Raw genomic sequence first — 22,701 nt, forward strand, 5'->3', positions numbered from 1 at the left:
GAAGAGGGCACTTCCCAGTGAGCCCCTTTACTCTGCTCGGTGTGCAAAAGGACAGGTCCTCATCCTGCCAAACAGAGTATTTGCTTTCCAGAGGGACTCCTCATAGCCAGCCTTCGTGTTTCCCAGCAACACTCAGTTCTCCCCTTTCCTGTCTTCTCTTTTCCTGGGTGGGTTGCTAAACATAGCAGTCCCTTGTCTAGGGTTGAGATAAATCCAGACTTTCTGCTGTATAAATTAAAACAAAAAAAGGAAAGGATGGGCAAGGTCATCACCAGCCCCACAACACAGGATATAGAAAATATTATTAGCAACAAAGAAAAATTGGTCAGGGCAGGAGGAAGTCACAGGGAAGGTACAGGGAAAGGAGGATTTCACACCCTCAACCCCTGCATTGTCCCCGCCTTCTTCCCATTCATTTCACCTCTAGTCTATTCCCTTAAAAACAGTCTCTCTCTTATCTCACACACACACACACACACACACACACACACATATAGATCCCATTTGTTTTGTGCAATATGTCACCATTATTTGATGCAAGTAAAATATAGATCTATAAATATACCACTCTGACTCAAGTCCCATTTCAAGTATGATTGCGGAGTCCAGTATGGTGAAGGGAGAGGTTCCCCTGAGAGGGAGCTTGGGGAGAGGTTTGGATCCAGCAGGCAGAGTCTGCTCCTGGCTTGCTGGGAATGTGGAACAGCAATAACACGCATATGGAGTCTGCAGTGCACCAGTTCTGCCCTTCAGAGCGGGCTACACTTGGAGCAGATGGGATGGTTGGAGTGGCTGTACAGTGCATGGGGGAAGAGTCCTTCCTCCTCACATTTCACCAGCCCCCCTCCTTTGCTTCCTCTTCCCCACAGTGTGCTGGAAGCAAGAGGAAAGTGTGTGCTCGCACTGGTGGGCGGGCTTACTGCTTCTCCCAGTTCTTCCTCCGTGGCAGCCCAGTCTTCTGCTTTCCTGAAGAACATCCTCCTCTGCCCCATGCTAAAACAGTCCAGAGCACCCTGTCTCCTTGGCTCTGGTGACCCTGGGTAGACCAGGAGGGATTTTGCCACTCCAGGCTTTGATTAATGATGTTGTGTGCCCACGGGTCAGTACAGCCGCCTCCCTGGGACCAGGAGGAGTGAGGAACCAGTGTGCATTGCTTCCACAGGGATCCAGCCACAGCGAGCAGGAGGGCTGTGAGATGTCCGACAGCACTGGGATTCAGATGGAGCAGGTGGAAGAGGTGACGTGCCCTGGCAAGGTGCACCTGCAGAGCACGCAGGGCTCTGAACACAGGTTGCTAGTGAAACACCCTGCAAGGCTGGGCTGGCTGCCAGCTTGTTTCCTGATGGCAGGGATCACACCATCCACAGGCACAGTGGATGCACGACCTCCGGTGTCATCTTCCTCGCCCAGGAATACCCACTGTGACGGGTTAGAGCAGGTTACCATGGCAATGTGTGCTCTCCCCTGGAGACAGCATTTTATCCCACTTCCAGTGATACAAAATGAGTCCTTATGTTGAGTTCCTTTCATTATTTTTTTTCCTCTCTCACTTTTTTTTTTCCCTGTCGTGTCGGAATGAGCTAAGACTAATAGGAGGCACTGCAGTCTGAGGGCTTTAAAATCTGGTTGGGGGAAGTCACCCTATGTGACAGTGGCAGTGTGCATGGCTGTGTGTGTGGGCACACTCAGGTGCAGCTGTGGGTGTCACTGGACACCCCAATGATGGTGAAGGGAGTGCCTGTGGGCTCTGCTGCCTTCCGTGCCAGACCTTTCCTGGGCTCTCCCACGTGTGCCACACTGTGCTCCAGGTTCCAGCTTTCACCTCAAGACTCTCCATAACTCTGCCCACTCTTTTTGGTCACCCTGGCTGCATCACCCTGTTGCACACACCATGCTGGCCCCCGTGCCAACCATGGCAGCTCCTGGGTTGTGTGACTTCTTCCGCTGACACCTTCCCCTAGGCTCACACTACTCAGCACGGCTTACACTCCTGGTAAGCCACCTCCTCCTCCAGTCTTTCCTGATGACCCACTTCTGATCTGCCAATCAAACATTTCTAAATGGAGGCTTCATATCCTTACTCTGTCCATTTATTTGAGAAGACATAAAATAGATAAGAACACACCTTTTTTTTTTTTTGATGCTGTGTACTTATTTCCACAGACTGGTGCTGTAATCTCAATAACTTTGCCTCTTTCCATCTTCTTCTGCCAGTTGCCACTAGCTCTGCACTATGGCTGAGATGTTTTTGTTACTCCTCAGCGGCACGTGCATGTTTTTTGTCTGAAGCAAAAGGTGATACACACTACTATGATCAGGGTAAGGTAAAGTGGCTGGATGTATCCATGGCTGCATGCAGAGGGCAGGTCAGCATGGGCATGAGTGATAGCTCTGCATGTGCAGGTGGGGTGCCTGGATGCCTGGAGCTGGGACTGGCTCTGTGTGTGTGTGTTGGGATCAGAATGAGTCAGTGTGTGTGTGTGTGTGTACAGGAGGATGACTCTGTGCTGTGCACCTGCAGCAGATGATGTGTGTGCCAGCTCAAAGGTTTAGACTTGGCCAGGAGCAAAAAGAGGGACACTGTGCTCCCTGGCAGTGTGTTAGGGTGATACAGATATCTTTCCACCTCTAAAAGTGAGAAATCTACCACTGACTGTTGCCCTACCATAGGGACCTTGCCTCCCTTCTGATGTAACCTTGGCAGCTCTGGTTTGTAGGGTAGGCAGCAGCTTCGTGTCACACAACAGCAGTGACCTAATGGTGAGGCATGGACACTTCTGGTGTCCTGCTCCCCACACAGGGTTTCACACAGCTGCTCTCTCTTTGCACAGAACTCTTGACAGGACACAGGATGACTCAGGACTGAAGCTGAGAGGATGACACAGGGTCCCAGAAGGTGCCAGCTGCCTTTGCAGCAGGCATGTGAGGGAAGCTCTGTGCAAGGGCATGAGGCACAGCAAGCACTCGAGGTCTGACTCTACTTTATTTATCTGGGAGGGCCCAAGGGTGAAAGGGCACAAAATAGGCCTGGGGCAGAGGAAAAGAAATTGAGCCAGGTGCCCTGACCCCCCAGAAGCATGTTGTACTACTTGGGTGAGTGGAGCAATAGCACAGTCTGTCTGGGAAGATGTATTTTGGGAGGACCCCATGCTTGACTGCTCTCAGGTACCTTTTTTCATCGCTGTCCCTTCCTTCCAAGAACAGTTTCACGCCACAGAAGAGATTTGTTTTTGTTCTTCGTGTTCACCTTCTGTGTCACCCATGAGAGGCTGCCTCTTCTTCAGCTCCCTGTGGTACTTGGCCATGAGGGAGGCATAGATGCAGCCATAGGCAGCTGCCACCACCATCATGATGCAAACGATGCCACAAACCACCCCTGCAATGATCACAGTGCCGATCGCCCGGCGCACGCTCACAGGCCTGTACCGCTGTTTCTGAGGGCATCCCACACTGGGCTCCACTTCTGTTTCTGGGCCTGATTTAGATTTGGAAGGAGCAGGGCTTCCTTTAGTGCAAGGTGGGCCAGTATTGTCCAGCACTGTAGAGCTGTTCTCATCATCCAGCTGGGAGCAGTAGTTGAACATCTCCATGGGCACCATCCGCATGTCCTTTCCTTTCAGCTCCTTGGGCAGGGTGCAGGCCAGCTGGTCGATTTTCCCACCTGTTCCAACAGAGATAACAGGAGTCAATCACAGCTCCATGCCCATGCAGAGGCAGCAGGGTTAGATCCTCAGCTGGGGTGAGTTCATAGGCCTCCATTCACACCTGCTAAAGTATTTTCCCTGCAGTGCAGAAGCTTCAGCCATGTCAGCTGGCCAGTGTGCCTCTGCCTAGGTTGGATTTGACATTAGAGCTCCTGGTGCATATCTGAATAGGCCAAGACATGAAAGCCCTCTGAAATCATTTAAATCAACCTCATACTGTTTAGTGAGTTATGTAAGTCTCAGAAGAACCACTTTAGAAAAAGAGAAATTGAAGCAAAAATATAGGAGCAGGCTGTACCTTCTCAAAAAAAAACAACAGATACACATCCCATCTTCTGACAACTAATCCATCTCTGTGAAAATAATGACAGATGTTGAAACAAATGCTTGAGTGAGTTTGAGCAATTTCCTTGAAAGGGAGGAAAAAAAGCAAAGTTATGTCTGCGTGCTTTCCACTGACTTTGTGATATGGTAGTCAAGAAAAAAGAACCAATCAAAAAAAAAAGTGCAAAGTGGCACTCGTATGCTTGTTTGATTCTGCTCACACAAATGCATATTTCAGACTGCAGTGTAGCCATAGGCAGAGATAATCTCCTTGCAGCATGGCTGTGATCAGCAGGGATGTGACAGCTGACTGTTGCTATCCGCATGATTTGAGACCCTTTCCTACTCGTTGGTTCCAGAAACAGAAGGTCAGGCCTTCAATCCTCACTCCTGTAAAATGTGCCATCTTTCTTTGAGTTGCAGCTCCTGAAAGCATGTCATCCCATCAGCATTCCTGATAAGTGACATGTACCTTTCCAGTCTTCTCTGTTTCAAGGAAAATCTGGAAATGCAAACTTGTCAAAAACTGCTCGGTTTGAAGTGATGATTTCATAGCCAGTCTGATTTGGGGCCTGGCTTGTTAATTTGAGCTGTAGGTTGGGTTCTCCAATATGAGTTGCAGTGTTTTTCCTAAGTGTCACTGTTTCCTAAGGTTCTTTTTTTTGGCAGCAAACCTGATGCTTTACAGCCAAATCTGACTTCTAATTCTCTCATCTTAAGAAAGAGAATGGGATGGTTATTTCCAAGTGTGAAAAGCATTTCTTCTCTTTAGGCAGAAAGAGTAAGGTGAATTCATGATCCTAAAATTTTAATGTTACTGAGGAAAGTTCTTTCTCAAGATTAAAAAAAAAACAGGTAATAGTTCAGATTAGAAACAAAACAAGGAAATAGGAGATCTAGGGCTGCTGGGGACTTCACAGACTGGCAGTGTTGCTATATGAAGGTGCAGTGGCACTAAATTGTAGCAGGGTCCTCCTGCTCTTTGGCTGAGACTTGTCCATCAGGTCAGCCTGACCTGCCAGTTGTATCTGCTCCTGCCTTTTGTATCTGCTCCTTCCAGTTGTACCTGCTCCTGTTTCTTCCCTGCCTGCCTTTTGCTTGCTTTTCCTGGAAGACCAAAATTCCTCCACCTGCTTCCCCTCCCGCACGCGAGCACCTACCTCGGTAGGAGAACCACTCCATCCAGTGCTTGAAGTCCCGGAGGTTGCAGTCGCATTCCCAGGGGTTATCCCCAACCTGGAGATGCTGCAGGCTGGTCAGAGGCTCAAAGGTCACCCTGTCCAGGCTCTGCAGGCGATTGGACCTGAGGGAGAGGGAGCGGAGGGCAGGCAAGTCATCAAAGATGCCCGAAGGGATCTGGGCCAGGCCGTTGATGGAGAGATCCAGCTGGCGCAGCAGGGCCGTGTGCTGGAGCAGGTCCTTGTCCAAGGCCCGGATGCTGTTGTTCCTCAGCTGGAGCTCTGTGAGGTTCCCCAGGTCACTGAAGATGTTCTGAGGGAGCTGGTCCAAGAAGTTGTTGGATAGATCCAACCTCTGCAGAGCAGAGAGGTTGGAAAACACTGCTCCTGGCAGGATGCTGAGTTTGTTGTTGAGAAAGAGGAAGGTCCTGGTGTTTGTGGGGATGTCTGAGGGAATGGAAGAGAGGCCCAAGCCACTGCAGTCCACTTCCAGATTTCCACTGTTACACTTGCAGGAGGAAGGACAAGCAAAGAAGGACTCAGCAGCACATAGTGAGAGCCAGCAGCCAAGCACTGGAAGGTGAAAAGCAGGGAAGGAAGAGGGCATGGATTAGATCAGTGCTTCCCCATCCTCACCCATCACCGACTACAACACAGCCCTCACAGCAGGGCTCTTCACTGCAATGCCCTGCAGTGTAATGAGTTTCCTCACAGCTACATTCCTTTACCCCTGGCCTGCATCCTGGCAGCATGACTTTCCTCTTAGCCTGTTTTTTTCGGAACAAGCAAGTAAATATCCTTCCAGTTTCACAACAAAGTCTGAACAGTGCATCCCAGCGGACTTTGCCAACAGATACCGAAGCACTGGTACCTGTCAGAGGATAATGGAGCAGAGAGTGGTGGGAGGTGTCACCTCTGACAAAGGACAGCTCTTTCTAAACAGTCAGGGTAGAGACAGGAGGGACCAGGTATATGTAAGAAGTTCCAATTTTTCACAAACAGATACATTATTAAAAAGCTTTTAAGAAAAATTAAAATAAAGCAACCTACATTTCAGGTGTGCTTCTGCAGTTTGAATCCTAATATTTGTGATAGATAAGACTCAGATCTAAGACTAAATCAGTTTGCTTGCCACATTCACAGTATATCATATGGGCCTCGTGTCCACTTTTTAATGAATTACATTACATTACAAAGGGATGACCAAGACAACTGATAAAAAGTAACAAGGAGCCCCTAAATCACTGCGTACCTGGTACTTGCCATTGCTCTCAAAACAGTTTCTGAATCCCAGAGCAACGGCCCCAAAAGTACCAGTGAGTGGCCAGTGACCACCCCCATCTAGAGGTGGTAACTGGGTACAGATCCAGCAGTTGTTCTTATTAAGAACTTTGGACACACTCTGGACTACAGTCAAATCATGGGGCAAGCCCTAAATCATGGTCACCAACTGGGCAGACAACAGACATGCAAAGAGCAGTTTAAACCACATCTGACCAAAATGGCCCACAACAATGGAATGAGGAAGAGAAGTGTACATTGGTAACGGACAAAAGCAGTGTGAGGAAAAGGGTCAACCCACACACACCCTTTCTACTACACTGTCTCAAGGTTGGACAAATCACAAATCAGCATTTTTTAGAACTGCTGTGGATTCCAGACATGGCTCCAGATCCTGCCAGTGGCACCAGGGCACTCGTTACCAACCTTCCCTGGGAGCCAGTGGCTTTTCAAACTCTCATTTTTGTGACAAAGAAGCATTATCAGCAAGAAAGCAAGCTTTGTGCCTCTTGTCATTAGAGGAGTGGGAGTTATGTTTAAGCAGACTATGTAAAACATTTGCATCCTTCATCTTAGTTCCTTTTGTGGAATTGAGATCGCACAATGAATTCCACTATTCTTCAGTGTGGGAAGCAAATTCAGCTCCCTCGCAGTTTTTAAGGTGACAAGTTTGAGCATTTGACTAAAACTGAAGCAGGTTTGTCTGTACATCATGCCTGTCCTCTCCCTTTCTCACTTGTCTTCAGAGAAGGCAGTCACTCGGGTTGGTAGAGTCTTGTGCGGGGTGAGTGGTAGCTAAAGGGGATGCATTGATTGTCTTGCCTTCCTGAGCTGGCAGCTAGGTTCTTCTGTCCTGCTTTTCTTCAAGGAACCAACAAGCAGGTGTTTTACTTCTTAATCCTAAAGGAATTGTGAAAAGATTGCCACAAGAGAAGGAGCCAAAGGAGACCCATGTTGTGGAGAAGTTCTGCCTGGAGCAGCTTTGCAGTCAGCCATGCTCTTCTTCTCTTTCTCTCTTATCTTGTGCCACTCTCTAAGAGTTTAATCTGACCCCCAGCCCATTTTTTTATAGCGACTTTGCTTCTGTCAGCATTGTGCCTTCATATTCCAGCCCTGTCATCCTGCACAGGGCAAGTTTTGTGTCCCCAGTGATCCTTGTAAGAACTGGCAGATTTGTGGACTGGTAGTCTAAGGAGATCTATCCCGTTTGAATTCTAAGCTGTATGACTTTATAGGGGAGCAAGGGGTAAATGTTCAGAGATAATATATCAATTCTCTCCTATTTCATCTGTCTTCACAATTCTTCAATCACTTTTTACTATCCTACAGTTGAGATCTCAGGTGTACACCAGCCCAGGCCATGCCAATAAATGTGCTCTTTTAAGGAGAATTATGGACCCTTATGGTGAAATGTAAGACAGATCTTTAACCCAGACCACCTCTGTGCTTTCTTGTCATGCAGAGGCTGGAGCCCACAGCAGAAATTGCCATGAAAGTAGATCATAGCCAATGGGCTAGTGCAGCGCAGGTACTGACTGGCTGGCTGATATTCAGTTCTGTTCAGAACATGTCACACTCTTGTTGTAGGGAGGGAATTAAAAGAATGGGAGCCGGAGTGGGGAAGGGAAAGAGCAATGAGTCATTCAAGTGACCCCATCTTTTCCTGGATGCTTAACAAAAGCCCAGTATTAATAATAGATTGGCAGCTGTGATGATGAGATAACAGCTGCTTTGCACACCAAGAAAGGCAAGAGCAGCCCATGTGTAATGCTATCCAGGTGGCATTCTGCTCAGCGCTTATCTCTCAGAGTGCCTGGCCGCCTGCGGCGCCGACTGGGTGGCTGTGGGGTTCCACCAGTGTGTTTGCTGGCAGTGGCTGGCAGGAACAGCCTCAGGCAGCTGGCTGTGGTTATGTTCAGGAAGTGGATTTATGCCAGGCTTCTGCAGCCATGTAGGATATGCCAAAAATGTCTTGTTGTTACCCATATATTGCTGTATGCTTTTGGAAATATTTTACTAAAATCGTACAGAAAAGAGATCTCGTTTTCATTTCACATCCATGAGGATGTGAGCTGAGGCCAGGGAATTCATTGCGTTGGTTAGGATGCAGCTCTACAGGAAAGAGAGGCGGGGAAGCAATAGACAAAACTTGAAGCTGTCGTCCAGCCTTACAGAAGGATGGATAATAAGTGGTTTTGTGTTTAGGGAAGATCAAGTTACTTTGTGGGGTGTTTGGTGACTCTAGTAGGTGGTAGAAAGATGATCCAGGTATATCACATTAAGTCAAGACTCAGAAGTGTTCATTATAAATAATTTAGACAGTCTAGTCTGTGAGGATGGATTACAAAGATGTTTGTTTTCTGGAGAAGGAAGTAATTCCCCCAGCTTCTTACAGCTGCAGCTCCAAATGTGACCAGGAGGACTGGAGCACAGGAAACCACAGACCTGCTTGGTGCCTGGACATGCAGTAGTGAGGGACACTCTCCAAGGGTCCCCTTTACTCTGCTGTGGTCCCCAGATACTTCTCTGAGATGCAGATAAATTCCCAAAGCCCCACATCACCCTAGCAGTGCCTGCTCTGCACTCAGGGGTGCTGTAGCAGCTGCCCCAGCCCACTGGGAATATGCACAGGCTGAACATTTACAATTTAATTTGAAAGGGAGCTTCTTTATTTACTCCTTGATTTTCACTACATGTGGCAGTGCCCAGTAGGAGAATTCTGCCTTCACATCCTGCATTTCCCTCTAAAATCTGTTATGACTTTTGCTGTGAAGAGCTTTGCTCAGCAGCCTGTGTAAAACCCCAAGCACAGAGAGGAGCCTGCAGCTCATAGGATACTGATTTGAGAAATGTTCAGGGTGGATCTTTGTGCAATGGTGTCTTTCATGCTGTTTCTCACCTGCCAGGCCCACTGGAATTCAGAAGCAATCATCACTTGCTGTCCCACTTTAAGCCCATCTTCAGCTTTAGAATATCACTCTCCCTCCCAGCTAGCCTGGCCTCTAAAGGAATCAGGAATTAGTTCAAACATCTCCATTCTTAGCTGTCCCTCTCCCCTGTTCTTAACCCTGATGTGACCTATTTTCTTCCCATTCCCTTGACAAACTGGAATACTGTAGTTGGTACCTGAGCAGGCATTACTTACGACAAGCCTCCTGCCACCTCATGAGGAACCTGCTCCTCCACCGGTGGCCAGCACTTGCAGGCAGCATCGTGCTCTTCTCCAGCGTGTCTTCACATCCAACAGCCAGCCTGGCCCTCGGCCCCACAGGGAGAGGGAATGACCTTGTAGCCTGCCTGCCAGGTCCTGTAGAGGGAAAGCAGAGCTGAGCAGATGACATTCACTTCCCTGGGTGCTGAGCTCAGAGCTGTCCTTTCCCCTCCCCAATTAGTGTTTTGCTTTTGAGGCATCAGTTCTGTTTTGGAGGAGAAATGGAGGGTGTTTCAAGAGGCACAACATTAATTCATTTTGAACCTCGTGGTGCAGAAATAAAACCTGATTCACCTAAGTGCCAGAGAGAAGTTTGTGCTTGAATAGCCTGCCATGGTAGCTTCATGCATTAGCTTCATGCTCAAGGTTAACCTGATGAATTGCTAAGGTGACCCTGGCAGGGCAGCAGAGTCCGGCTCATTCCTGTCGCCTCCACGCAGGCTGGTGCCACCTGTGCATCCTCTGCCTGACGCACGGCTCAGGCTCGCTGAGATCTGGGCACCAGCGGCTGCCAAGCCGCTTCTCTCCCCGCTCCTCCCCCCCCCCACCACACCCGTCCCCCCACCCCCCGTGCCGTATTCCCTACCAGCACTTCCTGTCTAAGGTAAAATGGATGTGGTGGCTAGAGCAGCACAGCTTCAGCTCGGGGATTTCCCACTGCAGCAACTGCAGGAGCTGAAGAGCGAGCGAGCCTCGGAGGAGAAGGATAAGGAAGGACCTGAGGCGGGGGAGACTGAGTGGGAGTGTTGAAAAGAGAGGAATTGCATCTTAATTAGTAGAAGGAAAAATCCTCAGTCTAATTAGAAACCCAAAGACCATAAAACTCTCCCCTGACAGTAAGTGACTGACAACAGGTTTCAACTTCCCTCCCGCTTCCCTTTTGGATACAAGGAGGCAGGAAAAATGAAAACACCACAAATCCTTCTGTCCCCCTGTGTACTCTCTGACGTGCCACCCACAGTCACAGCAGCAGACAGATGGACACATTTCAACCAGAATACAGAAATAAGCCATCCTCCATCCCCTCTGAGGGGATCTGACAACATCCAGGGTGGCTATTTTAGCTGGGTGCTGCACTGCCACCAGGACACTCTCCCCACACATGTGCCAGGTGCCTACCCTCCCCCAGCTTCCCAGACTGATTTATTTTATATGGGAATGTAAACCACCAGGAAATATTAAAATTAGCATCTTGATGAAAATTGCGAGCAGGTTCAGTACCTAGACTAGCACATTTGCAAGGCTATGTAGATCATTTACCTAAATGCCAATGCACCAAACACCTCTCATAGTACAGAAACCAATTCAGCCTTCATCTGCTGCAGCCCCCCACTCCCCAAACTGAGCTGGAGCCCTTTCTCTGCAGTTCCCACTGAAGGAGAAGCTGCAACAAATAGCTGTCCCCATTTGGTGCTTGCGCTCGACCTGACCGAGAGACTTCCAGCCTCCCCCACAGAAACCTCTCCATCCTAAATGCCATCCCTGAAGTCTCCTGTCCCTGCCTGTCCATATGGAAAAGGAGAATGAAAAGCTGCAGGCACTTACCTGGAGGGGTTCTGCCTGCAGCCACTTCCACCCGAGTCCCCGGACACTGCCCAATTACAGCCTCTTCCTTCCCTCTCCCTCCTTGACTCTCAGTCCCCAGCAGCAGCTTTCCGTGTGCTCTATTTAACTCCCTCCAGCACTGGAATAAACGGCAGAGTTAAGCTGACAGCCACAGAGCCTTATCTGCCTGCTGGATAGCGCCAGTCGATCAGCTCCAAATCCCGTTGCCAAATGATCACGTCCTTGCTCTCAGCATCAGGGGCAGCCGCCTGCCATGCTCTGCCTTTCCCTCTTCCCCACCTTCACTCCATCTAACTTTGTCAGGGTTATAGATAGCTCTGTTCCTTGTGCTCTTGCCTTTTGGCTCTGTTTTGTAACACCCCATCTGTATCAGCTGGCTTCGCTCCAATTAGGGGGGCTAAGCAATTTAAAAAAAAAAAAAACAAAACTAGCTTCCTTGGGTGCTTTATGACACGGTTTCCCTCTGTGGTGTCCCCTCAGCCCCCACTCAGGCCATGCACTGGTGTCTCTCCCAGTGCTCTGTGCAATTCATCCAGGCTGTCCCCAGGCAGCAGTGGGGGCTGAGGGCAGGGCAGGGCTGGCACACCGAGCGTGAGGATGGGGACAGGGTCAGGGTCCACCCCCGGCTCCTTCTGCTCCAGCAGGGCAAGTCCAGCTCTTGCACTCATTTCTGGTACCTCACAGGCGCCTCTTTCCCTCAGGCAGCACCAAGGCTCAAGCAGAGAGTGCAGGGTGGGAGGAGCAGCCATGTATAAATAAGCCTTTTCCCTATGTTTAGAATTTATTACAGTGCATAGTGATTAACACCTGTTCAGGCTTTAATGTCAGTCTCCTGCACTGCAACATGCACTGAGATGGAGGGGCCTTGATAAACCCAAGATTATTTTAAAGCATGTCACATATATGCCACACTCCCCACTCCATAGATAGCAGCCACCCTGTGTGCACCCATACACGTGTTTCCAAGACTTAAAAGCAGCTACCTTCATGTACAAATGCACAGTCACCAACCTAGCTTACATTTACAAATGTGTGCACGGAGCTGGGCTTGCACATGTTCCAGGGACTCTTCTGTAACCCATATTTATTAACCTCCATGTCTTCCACAAAGCTGCCTGTTTCTCCAAGCACGCCATATGCCCAGGTGGCAGAGCAATAGATTTGGAATACATAGAGGTTCTTGGCCGCTGAAAGGTGAGGGTCAATGAGCTTCTGCATTTATATCTTGAAGAAGTATGTTCATAGAGAAATTTTAATTCCAAAGATCCAGAAAAAAACCCCAGTTTCTCCTACGCATCTACTGCCCATAAGAACATTATACCCTTAGTGATTAATATTCCACAGTCAAGAGAGAGCAAGGAGGCAGAGAGGATTTTCAAGAGTTTCTTTTTTAAAGGTTTCCTCTGACTTGTCTTGAATTCTGACTTAATTAGCAGTTTTCTTGTGGCCCAAGAGATGCCTTCTGCTCTGCAGAGCACCGGGCCAACTGCACTCACTGCCAGTGCAGCACTGGGAATGTGTAATCCTGGGGCAAATAGCACCTGCCCACACCTCCAGCCTCTCCAAAGCAGCACCAGATGTGTCTGGCTGCTTTCAGCCTGACAGCCAGGGAGTTTTCCAGCAGCCAGCACTCTGCCAGGCCTAGGAGTGCTCCCTGTATGTCTCCAACTCAACAAGAGAGGCACCATGCCATCTGTTCTGAGCTTGCCTGGCATTGCTTCGGTTTGGGGGCTCAAGGCTGGTCAGCACTGCTGGAGCTTAGAATGCTCTGAAGTCACCCAAGGGCTCCACAAACCAGGCATTTCTCTTTCTCATGGGCTTTCTAGATGATTCCTTGTCCCTAGAGCAACATGTCAGCTGAATGCCCTGTTATCCATGGGGCACAGAGGCCAGAGCTTTCTTCCATGTGCTTGGAGCTGAATGTCTTTGCACATTCTTGAGAAAGCAGGGTTGCCTGTGGGGCTGGTGATGGCCTTTTCCTATTACTGTTTCAAATAGGACAGCAAAAGACAACTTTTTTAGTTTCAGCTCAAAGCACCAAAATGAAATCATCCGTTTCTGGCCCATGGGCTCCAGTGGCCAAAAATACACCGAGCTGAAGTGCCACTTGGACATTTGGCCTGCTGTCAGACTCTAGAGGACTCTCTAATGAGGATTCCCCTAATTAGACTGAGCAGGGAACTGGGGGATGCTGAGGGGATTGTAATGACTCCGCAGCACTTGCCAGGGCCTGAGAACTCCAGCAGGCACTATTCCTGCTCCTCTGTGCCCAGACACCAGTCATGTTTGCAGTATCACTCCAAAGCTTTTGTGGGGAGGGTCCCAAGGAGCATGCTAGAAGAGTGGGGAGGGTTTTAGTTTGCTGTATCCAAACACTGGCTTAGTAACTCTTCCCAGTTCTGTGTCACTCTCTATCCAAAGCTTGCCATGTGCTCTATGAATGGCTCTTACAGTAGCTGTCAGGTGGTGTTATTTTGTGTTTAATGACCCCCAGAAGTAAGGCTGAGGTAAGAGCCAGTAGTGCTTCTGCTCTGGGTAGGTGGATAAATCCATCCCCTTCTCCAGACAACAGCACTGAGGCTAGAGACACAGGGGACTGTGTCACTGGGATGAGACACTGTCAGAGACAGAGCCCAGCAACCTCTGTCTCTGATTATCTCTCCAAGTCCCTTGCACTAACCCTTGGATCATGGCTGGGGGATCAGACTCCGCTAACAGTTTGGCTTATGAGCACTGGCAGGGCATGTGGGTGACCTATATTACAGAAGGGTAGGTAGCAGAGACTGCAACAGATGCCAGCAATAAATTATCAGAAAGTATGCACAGACTTTCCTCCCTCCCCCACACTCTCCTTCATGGCAAAGTCCCTTTCCCCTTTCCAATGCTGAATTGCTTTAGCCTTTATCAGAAAAGCAGCAGCATAAGGGAGGGCACGGAGGACGCTTTAAGGAGATTATCTTCTTTCCTTCCCCTTTCCTTGTTGCTTTTAGGATCCATGTTTTATTGCTATCACCCCATAATGGAGAGGGACAGCAGTACCCTAGCATTTAGTGACCAACACGTTTTCTATGCATGTCCCTTCATCTGCCCTTGGTGGGGCAAGTGGCAGCAGAGACACATAATCTGTGTGGCCTGACTGCCACACCACAAGTGGCTTTAGATGGCATGGAGACCTCACACATTCAGGTCCTCCAATAGACCTGCTAGTTGTGCAAATATTTGATCCCAAGAGGTGGCATTGTCTCAGTGGCAGCCCTTCTTTGTTGTCTCTCTGGAATGCAAAAGCACTCAGAGGTGGCAGAGAAGCTCAGCAAAGCTGTAGAAACATCCAGTGTGTGTCAGTGCTCCAGTGAGCTTCCAAGCTGAGGAGCTGGGGGCTTTATTTGCAGCACTTGCTGATGTATTAACACATATGTTCAAGATTTGTTAGTGTTGTGCTGTCACGATCAATGGAAAGCACATTTTAAATTCATACAAGAAACCCAGCTGCAGAAGAAATGGTGCCCTCTGACTTGCAGTGATCAATCACAGCTGAGCAAAACACCTCATCCAGAAAGCTGGAAAGCAAGCAGAAAAAGTGTAAAACCCACTTGGACTTGTAAAGGACTCTGCCACATTCCTGGCCTGATGTGAATAAAAACCTCACTCTTTGTGACATGAAAAGGTCAAAAAGCTTCAGATTTTTGGATTGGCAATGGAGGCACCTCTGAAATGCAAATGTGTTGATGGTAAAAAATGTTTCCTCCCCAGAAGCCTCCAAGAAAGATCAACTTTATCCCTATTTTATGGAAGGGTTAACTATGATGCAGGTAAAACTGGCTGCTGATTTTGGCTGGCTGAAATTTCAACTGCCTTGCTTTTGATACTTCATCATTAGTCCACATCAGTTCCCCACTCACTGAGGATTTTCAAAGCTGTCAAGTGCAGCATTTGCAGTTGGGGTTGTAAATGCTGTCCTGTCCTGCAGAGAGCATTTGTAGGCCTTATCAAAGCTACACAGAATAAAAGATTTTTGGCCAGGTTTTCCCAAAGTTTCCTGACAGGCCTGTGGCAAAAACAGGAGCGAAGCCAGTTTCTTGATTCTTCATTCCATAGCTTAAGCAGAAAACACAATTTGCATCCCAAGCCTCCCTGACCAATGCACAGTAATGAGACTGGGAAATTCTGGAGGAGCTGGAAATAACCAAGGGCATAAAGCCTCAGCAAATCCTCAGAGAAATACAGAGCAGAGGAAGGGGAGATGGAGAGGGTAGCACTGCTGGAAAAGACCCAGATTGCTGTGGAGATGTGGAATTCCTTGGGAAGCTGTGGAAGCAGGTGGAGAGAGCGGGATATCCAACCAGGAGTGACAGGAAAGTCCCAGCACAGCGAAAAGTGTGGCATATGGAGGAGGCCCAGAGCAGCAGCAGGAGGAGAGCTGAGGGGGCAGTTGACAGGAAGAAATCCAGCCATGTGTGTGCCAGCATCTTCTCCAAGTCCTAGGGAACGCGACAGACCACGTGCATGTTTCCTCCCTGCAGAGCGGAGGCAGCTGAGAAGGGAAGCGGGTGAGGGAGTGGGAGAGGGGCTCAGAGGAGGGACACGTGAGCTGACTACCCAGTTTCCTCCTCTTTTTCTTGCCACGGGGTGATGTTTTTGTTCTTCTCACACTGTTGGCAAAAATTGGTAACCAAGTGAGATGTGGAGGGGGGTTCTACATGAAGGTTGAGATAACATTTTCTGATCCAGCCGGGAACAGTTGGCTGTGGGTGGTGGCTTGTCACCAGCCCTGCCAGTTCTAATCCAGATCCCAGTTTTTCTCATTCTCTCAGCTGTGGAGTGAAGAGCCATCCCTACAACTTTAATTTCCTGCAGGGGTTAATCCCATGGTAAGTGGTAGCTCAGGCCTTTAATCCTTTTGCTCAGTCCCTTGACAGAAGGGCTGCAGGTCTGAGGGAGGCACCCTTCTGCTCCCAGTTCCCCCTCTACACCCCACGAGCATCTTCCAGCTCACTGGCATTTAAAATGCTGCTCCCTGCTTCCTGGCAAGCCTATCCTGGGGCTGTGGGTGGGTGGTACAACCAGGAAAAGGTTGCAGGCAGAGAAGACAGCTTGGTGGGAGATCCTGGTTCTGTGGTCCTCATTCCCATCACTGTTGTGCTCACAGGTATTTTCTGCACTTCTTGGCTGGATGGTGCTCTGAATCCCAAAGTATTCTCTTACTTGTTTTTATTTGGGTGGCGTTCAAGAAGGAAGGTGTGTATGGGCCCACATTTGTGAAGGATTCTCTGAGGGGTCAAAAATTTTAACATGGCCCACTACCTTCCCTGGGTCTCTTACTTAGAGTCAAAGGATGCAGCAGATCTTTAAGAGGGAAGGTGCCAGCCTGTCTGAGATAAGAGATACATTTACACTACCAGAGTAGTAGATGGAGGTGCATCAATTTAGCAGCAAGATAGAAAAATGTAAGTTTTTAATCAATATGAGCTCTGTCCCTGGACAGAGGCAGGCCAGATTTCTGTTGAACAGCGTGACCAGACTTCCAAATCAAGGGCCTTCCAGATCAATATCAAGAGACCCCTGTTACATCTTATGGGGGTCAAGGCACTTCAGCCATGAGCCTTTTCTCCTTGTGGTTTCTCATTCCAAAAATGAGGCAAGCTTTTACAAGCCTGGGTGATCCCTTGCACACAAAATGCCCCACACTTGCTTGTTTCCCATCATTTCTGCATTAGCCCAAAAACTGGTTTTGCTTTTTTCATTGCCTGCATTTTGAAGTACACTGGGTCCTTGAGCTCACTGGCCTTCCTTATGCTTGACTCTTGTTACTCTTTCTTCTGGTGGAGAAGCCAGCATGGTGAAGAACTGCTGCCACCAAGGCTGCTCCCCCTTTTCCTCACTCCCCTCATTGGCTGTGCTTCCCGGGGTGCCAGGCTCCCAAAATGAGCTGCAAGGGTAGTGGCTTGTCACTTTGGCTGCTGGAGCAGGAGGAGAGAGGCAATAGAAAACACTGGAAAAATGGAAGAACTTAACTAAGGTGTGACAAGGCTGTGCCCTGGGCATGTCCAGAGCGGTAGGGACCATCCATGCCTGCACAGTGGTGGGGCAGAGCACAAGATGCTGGCAGTAAAAATCCTCTCAGCTCTTATCATAAGGGGATCAGCAAGCCAGCATGCACATAGCTCCTGGCAAACCTCCTAAGGAAAGGCTGCCTCTCATCATTCCCACACAATGCATTTGTACTGGACTCTGAAGGAGACCTTTTTCTGCCTTAGTGACTTGCAGAGATCTGCCTCACTTGGTTGCCCCTGTGGCACAAGGTTGTTGGTGCTGCCTATAAGAGCCTGGAGCTGTTCTGCTGCCCCATCATCTTCCCAGAGCATCCAAGAGGGGCAACCCTGCAAAGTCCACACAAACTGCATGGGATCTGGGCTGCTGCCTTCCCATGGGGTGGGAAGAGATCCCTGGGACACATCTATGCTTTTTACAAGCTGGGAACATTGCCCATAGCTCAACAAGACATGGTGACAGCTCTCACAACCCAGAGCTCCAGCCAGGATCTTTGGATGCATCTGGGTTAGCACACAGATCACAGCCTCATGCTGCAGAGCTTGCCGAGGCTGAGGAAGGTCTGCAAATTAGATGTGACTTTAGTTTTCTATGGGGTTTGCAGCCACAGAAAAGATACCTTTATGGCAAAGTCACATCCCATCAAAATCACTAGAAGTGGTGTGGAGAGCAGGGCCCACCTTCAGCCCCTCTGCCCCACACAGGTACCTCACAGCAAAGTCACTTTGGGCAGTGCTGGCACTAGGGAGTCTCACCAGGAGGGGAAAGGCAGCCCAAGAGATGAGTGCCAAGCCCAGTTGCCTTGAACAGCTCATCTCCAGACTCAGGGTGAGGTCTTGCTTTTTTATCCCTTGTGTGAGAGCATGGTTCATGGGGAAGGAATCTTCCCAGCCTCCTTGAAGTGAGGAGGAGCATGGTAGCAGGGCGTGACTTCCAAGAAAAACTGACAGGCTTTTCTTGCAGTCAGTCAAGAAATTCTGACTTGTGTGGCTTTGCTGTAAATTTAAGTCTCAGTCCTTCATATGATGGGTGTGGGGTATTTATGCAGGGCATAGACAGTCTCTTGTATTCCCATTCATAAAAATATAACGAGGAAATGGTTATTTTCATTAAAAGAAAAAGAAAATTGCCGTATCATAAAATAGGCTTGCAAAGCCAAGGACTTAAATGTGAGCTTATATTTGCCCAGCCTTCATTCAGCCACTTGCATGCATGCAGCACAGCACTGCCTATGCTCACCCAAACAAGCTCTATTTCTTTTTTTTCACAGGACCCTGTCCCATACTCAATGCAAAGGACACATGATACTCAAGCAAACAATGAGGATGTTGTAATAAATAAGGCTGGTTTTATATGGTCAGAATTAAATATTAAACCACAGTTTTGGCAGGAGGCCACAGTCTGTACATTCCTAATTTTGCGGGTGCCCAACACGAGACCCTAGGGGCCATTTTGCAGAACTGCTGAACACTCACAGCTGTTTTCCAAAATGCTGGCAGCTTAGCCAGCAAACTGGTACAATCTCAAGGACTCAATAGCCAAGAGGTCCCAGGCCCTTGTCCTGCACCTGCTGCTCCTTCCCTGTGTGGCTAAAAGGGGAAGTCTCTTTTCCCTTCAAAACCAGGAAAACCGCCATTCTCTGTTGCCTCATCAGGAGCATAAATTCTCTATCATCAGCAGCAAGGCAACTGTAGCTGCTAACATCTTCAGAACAGCACAACACAATGAATAGTGATGTATTGCCTGCAGGGCTTGCTTGGCAGGCAGTAAACAAATAAAAGAGACACACATTTTGCAGTACCAAAAAAAAAAAAAAAAAGAGCCCCCTGCTTCACTCCTTGAGCACCATGTTGCCAAGTACCCTGAATGAAGCAGATCATGAAAATAGTGTGTGATCCTACAGTCAGGACTGTAACCCAGTGCAGTGGCATGCTGCCTCCAGTACCAGTATTTTCTAACTTTCAACTGCTTGTTTTTGAAATATTAATAATACATTTCACGTAATCCAGCCCCTCACAGATGAAGCAACTTTTTCTTCCCTGTCTTGAGTCTGGAATTGAACTAGTTTATAGAAAAAAAATGCACATCTTCTTGCTGTTATCATCCCCTCAATCACAGAAAGCTTTTTTGTGAGCCAGCATTTTGGTAGAGCCACAGCAGGAACAGGGTATGTGTGACAAGGTATTTCCCTGCAGCAGGAGGAACATCCCAGAACTCCCACTCCTGCTTCTTTCCAGGGAGAACTGAGTGTGTGTCATGGTGCAGCATGCTGAGGCACTACCCAGCTGGCCGGAGCATCCCAGTATGGTCATCTGAGCTATGGTTTGAGCCACCCAGGACTGGGACAGTTGTCAAGCAGTGTAAGCAGCTGCTTGTAACCAAACATGGCAAGTGAAGGAAACTGCCTGCTCTGTCTTTTGACTCAGCAACAGGCAAAAGTCACGGAAGAACTACCCAGAAATGCCCTCCCACAGGCTCGAGCCTCTCCCCATCCTGTTCCAGGCTCTGTTCCTCCCTGAATGCTTCTGTCCAGGTATCCTTGTGGCCCTGTGCTGACCCTGCCGGCCCTACTGACACACAGCTCTGCCTTCATCAGGCTTCTGTGGTGCAGAAAAGCCTAGAAAATCCTTTCTGCATCAGGCTTGAAAAAAAAAAGCCAGAGGAAGGGCAGGAAGCTGGAGTGACTCTTAAAGATGTCTGAGCTGAGAGTGCACCTTGTTAGTATGTGACATTCACTTTGCTGGAGGAAAGGGTAAAGCTATGATCTGGTATAAAAATTACATAAGAAGGCTTCCTCCCTTTCTCTTTGCAAGCAGCCCCTTTGCTCAGGGTTTACCATAATTCCTCCAAGTGGACAGGATGCACTAACAGAGGCAGCACTGATGTCTGACAGGGAGACAACTCCCGCAAGCCTTGCGCTCATGTGGAATAATTCCCTTGCAAATGTTGTTTGCCCACAGCAGTTAGAGGAAAATCCACCCCTGCCCTCCCCCCCCCACAGATTTGAGCCACAAAGCTCAGAAGAAAAATGGTCTGCAGTTCTGGAAAGGCTCCCTTCTCCTCACTGCTAGGAAGGTCCTCTGCTCTGGGACAAGTCGCTGTCTGTGTTTAAGGGTTCCCCTGTCTTTTAAGGGTTTCCTTCTCCTGCAATAGCAGCAGCTCTGGTCCTTCCCCAAATGAGATCTGAATTTCTCTCTCCACCCTTGAGTGGCAGGTCAGACTCTCGCAGCAGAGCAGCGCTGTATCGTGCCCACTGCCATTCCCATCAGGGCTGTGCTGGATGTGGCACATTCAGGTTACCTGACAGTCCACGTGGCGGGCCTGGGGCCCAGCTTGGGCATGACCTGCTTGGAGCAACAGCTTCAAACACCCTCTCTCCCCAAATGAGGAGAGCTCCAGTTTAACATGTCGCTCTTAATTAGCAGGAGATGCAGGGACAGTAATAAACTGGTCAGGCAGAGGGAGAAGGAGGGGGCAGAATGCCCTGTGTGGGATGTGTGTGTGTGCACGTGTCTGTGCATGTGTATGTATGCACACAAACACACAGACACACTGACAGGCTAACACTTACATATATATGCTCCTGTCCACAGTGTGCTTTGCCTCGGCTCGTTTGGGACCTCATTGTCACCCTTTCCTCCCAGTAGGAGCTGGAAAAGGCTGTGAAGCTTCTCTTTGCTCTGTTTCACCCACCCCCCTCAGTGCTTTGCCTTCCACCCAAAAGTTCAGAAATCACAGGCTCAGCCTGCAGAGATGCTGAAAGCAACTCGGGACTTATTTTTGACTCTACTTGTGATTTGGCATCCTTCACTTCATGTCCTGTGGTCATGTCCATGAGCACACACCCCCACACACTTATCCACATACACCCCCCCATTCCTAAAGCTGTGCACTGAGTGCTGAACCTCTTCGATTTGGGTCCATACTTCTCCATTTTAGGGTGTTCTTACTGAGTCCAAAATGATAGCCAGCAAAGCCATCACAAGTCAGGAGAGTGGCACTTCTCATGCTGACCACTGTGAGAGCCCCGGGGAGCCGAGAAAAGTCAGGGCTCACCAGGTACGGGGTGACCCCAGCTCCGAGTTCTCAGCCTCCGAGCCGCACCGGAGCCGCCTGCGGTGCACGGAAAACTGCCGGTGCTGTTCTCAGCTGGGAGAAGTTGCTGCCGGCTGCCTGCACTGAGACTGGGCTGGAAGCAGTAGGAACAAGCTCTGCAGCAGGTTTGCCGTTCCTCTGTCCGTGGGTCTGGCACAAGGGAGCCTTTGCGCTGGGCTGAGCCGCCCGTCGCGCCGTGCTGCCCAGCCTGCCGCCCCCTCCCCGGAGAAGCCGCTGCCCGGGGAGCAGCCCCACTCGCCTCGCTTAGCCGGGGATGGGGGAAAATTCAAAAGGGAAACGGCTTTACTTACCTCTCTCAGGCTGGAATGGACCCTGCTGTGAGAATGGCAGCTCTCCCGGCTGTCTGAACCCGGTACAATCCCAAAGCAAATCCAGCAGAAAGTGCCGCTGTTGTGGACCCTAGCTGGCAGGAGCCCTCCCTAGCCAGCCGCTGGCCTCGCGTGGAGGGCAGGGGAGCCGCACAGCGAGATGACAGCGTGGGAAAGGGACTGTAATCCTCCGTAAATAATAAATAGGGGGAGAGAGAAAGAGAGAGAGAGGCGGGAGAGGGAGCGACTGTGCGCGGTGAAGTGACAGCTGGGGGTACATCTGCGATGGCAGCAGCACACGCACAGGAACGCGCGCAGACAGTGCAGAGGAGTCACCCCGCCAGGCAGGCAGGATCTGCTCCCAAACACCCAGAGGAAGGAGCTCGGGAGGTTTTCATTCCTCTCGGTGCATCCTGGAGAAAGGGCAGTTGCTGTCAGTCCCTGTCTCTCCCTCATCCCGCCCTTGCTGCCATCCCTCTTCGGGTGCCAGGAGCCGAGGGGCTCGAGGAGGGCTGAGGAGATGCCAGGGCGGGAGGAGCTCCCCACAGCCCCTGAGGTGGTAGATTGGTCAGGCACAGGTTACAAGGGAAAGCACCGAGCTGAACAGTTCCTCCCCTCCCTCCATCTCTCCCCTGCTACAGCTGATGACAATAAACACACAGAGAAAGGCATCAGGATGAAAAGGGACGAGCCCTGGCTTTTATATAGGAGCAAGGAGCGATGGGGACACAGCAGGGGAGAACCCGGTGGGCTTGGGAGAAAGGCACCTCCTTCCCACCCCCCTTCCAGTGCTCCAGAGACGGTGGTGGGGAGGCAGTGCATCCAACAGGGAGACATCCGAGAGGTGCCCGCCGTGGGCAGCACAGCCCTGTGTCTGTTTCCTTAGGGATTCAGGGAAAACTTGAGGGGTGCTGTTAGGGGGTAGCTGGGACAAGGGGAATGGGTGAAAGATCCACAGTTTGTTC

At 49.6% G+C, this 22,701-nt stretch overlaps 2 protein-coding genes across 2 annotated transcripts in view; one reads left to right on the plus strand and one right to left on the minus strand.

Annotated features, from left to right (window-relative positions):
- The window catches only part of CACNA2D4 (calcium voltage-gated channel auxiliary subunit alpha2delta 4), a 120,203-nt gene that overhangs the window by 70,953 nt on the left and 26,549 nt on the right, over positions 1 to 22,701 (plus strand). The gene's annotated exons all lie outside the window — the stretch shown is intronic.
- Positions 2,938 to 21,788, minus strand: LRTM2 (leucine rich repeats and transmembrane domains 2). The gene is made up of 4 exons (XM_030959926.1): positions 21,719 to 21,788; positions 9,633 to 9,794; positions 5,189 to 5,779; positions 2,938 to 3,661 (listed from the first exon to the last, which is right to left on the minus strand). The coding sequence occupies exons 2-4, from the start codon at positions 9,697 to 9,699 to the stop codon at positions 3,207 to 3,209; spliced, it is 1,113 nt and encodes a 370-aa protein (XP_030815786.1). The 5' UTR covers positions 9,700 to 9,794; positions 21,719 to 21,788; the 3' UTR covers positions 2,938 to 3,206.

The sequence above is a fragment of the Camarhynchus parvulus genome, chromosome 1A, assembly GCF_901933205.1.
Source record: "Camarhynchus parvulus chromosome 1A, STF_HiC, whole genome shotgun sequence".
Classification (NCBI taxonomy): Eukaryota; Metazoa; Chordata; class Aves; order Passeriformes; family Thraupidae; genus Camarhynchus; species Camarhynchus parvulus.